The following is a 6192-nucleotide window of genomic DNA, read 5'->3' as shown; positions in this document are numbered from 1 at the left end:
CAGGGTGCGGGGCAGGCGGGGCCGGGCCGGGCCCCCCCTCCCCTCCCTCGGTGCCCGCCGCGGGGGGGCTGTGCCGGCCCCGGCGCCCGGCTCGGCTCAGCTGTTCTCTGCGGCAGCGGCACCGCGCGGGGCCGAGCCCAGCCCAGCCCAGCCGAGCCGAGCGGGGCCGGGCGGAGCGGAGCCCAGCGGGGCCGGGCCGGGCCGGGCCGGGGGGAGCGGGGCTGAGCGGGGCTGAGCGCGGCCGGAGCGGGCGGAGCGGAGCCGAGCGGGCGCAGCGCGGAGCCGGGCGCGCCCGGGCGCGGAGGAGCCGCCGAGCGAGCGCAGGTGGGAGCCGGGCGCGGGGCGGGGGCGGCGGGAGCGCGGTGGGGAGGGACGGGGGGACGCGGGGAGCGGGGCTGAGCCCCCCGGGCCCCGGCCCCTCGCCGCCCGCCGGCGGAGATGGCTATATTTGGACAGTGACCTCTGGTCGTTCCCGAGCAGTCGCTGCGGATTCAATTGTGGCAACGTAATGGCACGGCCGGGGAGCGGGGAGCGGGGCTGTCCTGCCTGGATCCTGCCCGCACCCTGCCCGTATCCTGCCTGCACCCCACCTGCACCCCACCTCTCCTTGCCGGCATCCCATCCCACCCCGCTTGCGCCCTGCCTGCACCCCACCCAGCTCTCACGCCTGCACCCCACACCTGCACCCTGTTCAGCCCTGCCTGCACCTTGCCAGCGCCCCACCTGCTCCTGCCAGCCCTTCCTGCACCCTACACGTTCCCTGCACCCTGCTCAACTCCTCCTGCACCGCATCTGCCCCCCAGCTGCACCCCACCCACTGCCTGCACCCTGCCCAGACAGCCAGGCCGTCCCTTCCTGCCCTGCATGCTGGCACCCCACACTCTGCTCCCGCTGGCAATGGTTGAGGTGCTGGGGGAGCTTCCCCTCGGAGCCTGCTCGCTCCTCCCCGGGGCTGGGGATCGTTCTCGACACTGGGGGGTGACACCGGCAGTGCCGTGGTCCAGCCCCGCTCGGCAGCCAGGCTCTGGGCCCCTTAGAGCCAGCTCAGCCAAGCCAGAGATGATGCTGAAGTGCCGTGAGGACTCCGGGGACACTCAGGGACTGGGCAGATGTGGTTTGGCAGGGTGCTGCATGCGCCCTGTGCAAAATCCACCGGCTGGGACATGGAGGAGCAGATCTGCTCCTGCCTCTGCCCACACCGGCTCTGTGGTCTGGGGACAGGGGTGCCTGGCCATGCTTTGGTGGCTGGATGTGGCTCCTGACAAGGGCTGTGTAACCAAAAGAGCACAGGGGATTCCCCAGGGCAGCCAGTGGCTCATGGGTGCTGCAGAGCCCCAGCTCCAAGGGCTTTGAGTGTCTCAGTCTCCCCCTGGGGCAGGTCCCAGGAGCAGCACAGGCTGGGGGGGTGAGGTGGGTGTCTGTGGGCATCGTGCCCAGCTGTGGCTGAGGGCTGGAGACCCCACTGAGGCCATGGAAGGGGCTCCTCCACACCCCAGTGTGCCCATGGGGTTGTGAGTGTGTGCCAGGTCCAGCCCTTACCCAGGTGGGGGTGCACAGTGGCTGGCAGGGATCTGTGGCACGGGACAGGGATCCATGGAGGGAGGCGTGAGCCACCAGCAGGCAGCTCTGGAGGCACAGCCTTCCTCCCAGCTGCTGGGCCAAGCCAGGCAACCTCAGGCCACTGATGCAGGACAAGGGGACAGGATACAAGGGGACAGGCTGTGACCTGGTGCATGGCACCTTTATGTCCACCCCAAAGTCCCCTCCACCCTGCTGCTCTGCTGCAACAGCTCATGTGCCAACCCCAGTGCCAGCCACAGGGCATGGCACAGCCTTGGGGCATGGCACAGCCACAGCTATAGGGTATGGCACACCTGTGGAGTATGGCACAGCTGTGGGGTACAGCACATCTGTGGGACATGGCACAGCTTTGGGAAATGGCACATCTGTGGAGTATGGCACAGCCACAGGGCATAGCACAGCTGTGGGGTACGGCACAGCTTTGGGAAATGGCACAGCTTTGGGAAATGTCACAGCTGTGGGGTACGGCACAGCTTTGGGACATGGCACAGCTGTGTGTTATGGTGTGGCCATGTCCCTGCCCAGTGTCAAGTGGCTCTGGCCAGCAGCTGACAGCCCCCAGCCCCTGCAGCACCCCCACATCCCTGCACAGGGGCTGCCCCTGTTCCCTGCTGTGGGGTCAGGGCTGTGTTATCTCCCATCCTCATTCCCCGCCACCTCAGTGTTCCCAGGCTTCCCGCTGTGCCCGGAGCAGGAGGAGTCCCTCGGAGCACGAGGCCTGAGGGGACTGAGCCCCTCCAAGCCGTGCCAGGAGGGGAGGTGGTGGCCTGACGTGTCCCCCCAGCCATGAGCCGCCGCGTGGTGCGCCAGAGCAAGTTCCGGCACGTCTTTGGGCAGCCGGTGAAGGCAGACCAGATGTACGAGGACATCCGTGTCTCCAAGGTGACATGTGACAGCTCCTTCTGCGCTGTCAACCCCAAGTTTGTGGCCATCATTGTGGAGTCCGGTGGTGGCGGGGCCTTCATTGTCCTGCCCCTTGCCAAGGTGAGTGGGGAGGGCGCTGGTGTTTGGTCACAATGCTGAGATGTGTTGGGGGGAAAATGCTGATGGGTTTGGCTTTTGGGGACCTGCTGTGGCCCCAGAGCCCCCCAGCTTTGCCCCAACCCCCCCTCCTCATGTGAGGGCTCAGGGCAGGAACAACCTGGCTGATCATTGGCACCTGCCAAGGGTGACATCCCTGGGGCAAGTGAGGTGATCTGAAAAACCCCCAGCTGCCTTCCCCCAGCCCCAATTCCCTGGGGGCACAGCATGCCCAGGGAGCAGCACCCAGTGCAGTGGGAGTCTGCCCTGCCAACCCTGGCAGAGAGACTGGGACAGGGTCCCCAACCCCTCCCTGCCATCAAAGCAGACACAAAACAGCCTCTCATGGGTCACATGATTCTCCTCTGTGTCCCTATGAGGCCTTGTGCCAGGTGAACCCCATTTGCCCCATGTGCCTCAGTTTCCCCCTTCAAGGCAGGTACAAACCTCTGGCCACTGCCAGAATCCCCTGCACATCCCCATTTGTGCCACAACCCACGTGGTGGCCAGGCTGGGCTTTGGGGGGTACCTGGCAGGGTCTCTCCTGGGGGACTCATGCTGGTCCCTCACCGTTGCAGACAGGACGGGTGGACAAGAACCACCCGCTGGTCACGGGACACACGGCGCCCGTGCTGGACATCGACTGGTGTCCCCACAATGACAACGTCATCGCCAGCGCCTCGGAGGACACCACTGTCATGGTGAGGGGCTGGACGCTGCGTGGGAGGGGGTGGGAGGTGCAGGGGGAGCAATGCAGAGCATCCCCCCCCTTGCTGCCTGTGAAGTGTCACTGGCCTATTTTTAGCCCCGGTGCCATGCGTTCGCGCTGGCGGCGGCTGCTCGCTCCATGATGCAGCAGTTTGTGCTAAATTTACCCTCCCTGGCGACTCAGCATGCAGGAATAGCTGGGGGGGGGCTGGGGGCTGCACCCCGGCCGTGCCCCCCTCCCTGTGCCCATCAGCACCCCGAGTGCTGGGGATGCACCCCAGGATGGAGGCGCTTCTGGCGTCCCCTCGCCACCCTCCCCACAGGCTGAGCCGCGATTAATGAGGTTAATTGGCTCCCAGGCCCTCATCTGCTTAGTGCTCACACACAGGGTGATCCCCAGCGCCCTGCTCTGTCCCCCCCAGGTGTGGCAGATCCCTGACTATGTCCCCGTGCGCAACATCACGGAGCCCGTGGTGACACTGGAGGGACACTCCAAGCGGGTGAGCATCATCTCCTGGCACCCCACCGCCCGCAACGTCCTGCTCAGCGCAGGTAAGGGGGTCCCGGGTCACCCTCCCCGGGGTCACAGGAGATCCATGGCGTGACAGCGTCTGCCCCCCTCGGTCCTCTGCAGGCTGCGACAACCTGGTGATCCTCTGGAATGTGGGCACTGGGGAGATGCTGCTGGCTCTGGATGACATGCACACTGACCTCATCTACAACGTGGGCTGGAACCGCAACGGCAGCCTGCTGGTCACCACCTGCAAGGACAAGAAGGTCCGTGTCATTGACCCCCGCAAGCAGCAGATCATAGCGGTGAGTGCCCCTGCTGTGTCCCCCCATCCCACCCCGGGGTCCCCTCTAGTGCCTGCCTGACCCTACTAACCCCTCTCCGCGCGTCTCTGTGTTTGATTTAACCCGCTAACGCCGGCGCAGGAGAAAACCAAACCTCATGACGGCACCCGGCCCATCCGCGCCATCTTCGTGGCCGATGGCAAGATCTTCACCACGGGCTTCAGCAGGATGAGCGAGCGGCAGCTGGGCCTCTGGGACCTGGTACGAGACAGCAGCTCCAGCCTGGCCAGCGCCAATCCCACAGATCTCAGCCCAGCCAGGAACGCTCTGGGGGCTGGGGATACTCTCTGGCAACGCGTGCGCTTAGGGAGCATCACGGAATAGGACACGGCTGTTTTGGGGGACAGATCCGGACCTCCTCCATATTCCCCCCTTCCCATGCCCTGTGCTGACTGTCTCCCCCTCCCCCCAGGAGAGGTTTGCCCCCCACGAAGGGCTGAGGCCCGTGCGGGCCATCTTCACACGGGAAGGACACATCTTTACCACGGGCTTTACCAGAATGAGCCAGCGGGAGCTGGGCTTGTGGGACCCGGTAACGAGGCCGCATGGAGTGCTGCCCTGGGAACTTGGCCCCCCCAGACCCCTTGCTAACCCCCCCCGCCCCAGGATGCCGTGTCTGCTGCATCCCCCTCCCAAAAGATGCCAAGTTCCCAAGTGTGCCGTGCAGTGCTGGGGTGGGGAGGGGGCTGGGAGGCAGGGAGTGCTGGGGAAGGGGGGTACAGCCAGGCTGGGGGAACCCAGCCATGCCAGGTAAACAGGAGTGGGGATGGGGGGGCATGCCAAGCTGCCTGCCTGGGGGGTTGTGTACCCCAGAAGGGACAAGCCCTGTCCCCCAGTGTGCTGTGGCTAATGTGTGTGACTAACCACAGTGAGGGTTTTGGGGTCACTGCTCACACCCCTCCACCACTGCTCCGGCCCCCCAGAATAACTTTGAGGAGCCCATTGCCCTGCAAGAGATGGACACGAGCAACGGGGTCCTGCTGCCCTTCTACGACGCCGATTCCAGCATTGTCTACCTCTGTGGGAAGGTAACCCCCTTTCCCCGGGGTGCACCCCCAATGCCACCCTGTCCCTGAGGGTGCCAGGGCTGGCTAACACCTGTCCCCACCCCGCAGGGTGACAGCAGCATCCGGTACTTTGAGATCACAGACGAGGCTCCCTACGTGCACTACCTGAACACCTACAGCAGCAAGGAGCCCCAGCGGGGCATGGGCTTCATGCCCAAGCGTGGGCTGGATGTCAGCAAGTGTGAGATCGCCAGGTGAGAGCCAAGGGGGCTGGGGGGAGCCAGAGGGGTCAGGGGGGGTCAGCTGGGCCCTGACTGCCTGTGCCCCACGCAGGTTCTTCAAGCTGCATGAGCGCAAGTGCGAGCCCATTGTCATGACGGTGCCACGCAAGGTGAGCCTGGGGGGTCCCAGGGGAGATGGGGGCCTGGGGGCGACACCCCACATCTCACCACGGTCTCTCTGCCCCCGCAGTCAGATCTCTTCCAGGATGACCTTTACCCTGACACGCCAGGCCCCGAGCCAGCCCTGGAGGCGGATGAGTGGCTGTCGGGGAAGGACGCAGAGCCCATCCTCATCTCGCTGCGGGATGGGTACGTCCCCATCAAGAACCGGGAGCTGAAGGTGGTCAAGAAGAACATCCTGGACAGCAAACCCCCGCCAGGCCCCCGACGCAGGCACTCCACCTGCGACTCAGACTTCTCTGTGAGTGTCCGGGGATAGGGACGTGGCAGCAGGGCTGTCCCCTGCCCTGGGGTGGGATGGGAGGGGCCTGACTCGTCGTGACCCTGTGTCCCCCCTCCCTGCAGCAGCCAGCCTTGGAGGAGGTGCTGGAGGAGATCCGTGCCCTGAAGGAGACGGTCCAAGCGCAGGAGAAGCGCATCTCCGACCTGGAGAACAAACTCGGCCAGTTCACCAACGGCACGGACTAGCGCGGTGGCCACGGCCACGAGCACGGGCAGGGCCAGGACTGCCCCGGCCTGCCGGGGATTAAAGCCGAGTCCCCACCTTGGGCAGGAGCCCG

At 65.7% G+C, this 6192-nt stretch overlaps 1 protein-coding gene across 4 annotated transcripts; it reads left to right on the top strand.

Annotated features, from left to right (window-relative positions):
- Positions 1–246: 246 nt before the first annotated feature.
- On the top strand, positions 247–6180 carry CORO6 (coronin 6). 4 transcript variants are annotated; one of them, XM_036395144.2, is made up of 12 exons: positions 247–324; positions 2244–2565; positions 3180–3302; positions 3732–3861; positions 3944–4125; positions 4246–4365; positions 4577–4696; positions 5088–5192; positions 5280–5425; positions 5505–5562; positions 5643–5873; positions 5978–6180. In XM_036395144.2, exons 2-12 carry the CDS (start codon positions 2368–2370, stop codon positions 6098–6100), a joined length of 1536 nt encoding a protein of 511 aa, XP_036251037.1. In that variant the 5' UTR covers positions 247–324; positions 2244–2367; the 3' UTR covers positions 6101–6180. The 4 variants fall into 4 exon arrangements, with proteins under 4 accessions (XP_036251037.1, XP_036251035.1, XP_036251036.1 ...); XM_036395142.2 differs by lacking the exon at positions 4246–4365; XM_036395143.2 differs by lacking the exon at positions 4577–4696 and having other exon boundaries at positions 5981–6180.
- Positions 6181–6192: the final 12 nt, after the last annotated feature.

Source organism: Molothrus ater, chromosome 21, assembly GCF_012460135.2.
Source record: "Molothrus ater isolate BHLD 08-10-18 breed brown headed cowbird chromosome 21, BPBGC_Mater_1.1, whole genome shotgun sequence".
NCBI classification, from domain to species: Eukaryota; Metazoa; Chordata; class Aves; order Passeriformes; family Icteridae; genus Molothrus; species Molothrus ater.
This window is presented reverse-complemented; position numbering and strand designations above follow the sequence as displayed.

What these genes read in the sequence shown, in the direction of transcription:
- CORO6 (XM_036395144.2), top strand. Translation starts at nt 2,368, where the DNA reads ATGAGCCGCCGCGTGGTGCGCCAGAGCAAGTTCCGGCACGTCTTTGGG. An exon ending in TTGTCCTGCCCCTTGCCAAG is followed by an intron (nt 2,566 to 3,179) that starts GTGAGTGGGGAG and finishes TCACCGTTGCAG; the next exon opens with ACAGGACGGGTGGACAAGAA. An exon ending in AGCTGGGCTTGTGGGACCCG is followed by an intron (nt 4,697 to 5,087) that starts GTAACGAGGCCG and finishes CCGGCCCCCCAG; the next exon opens with AATAACTTTGAGGAGCCCAT.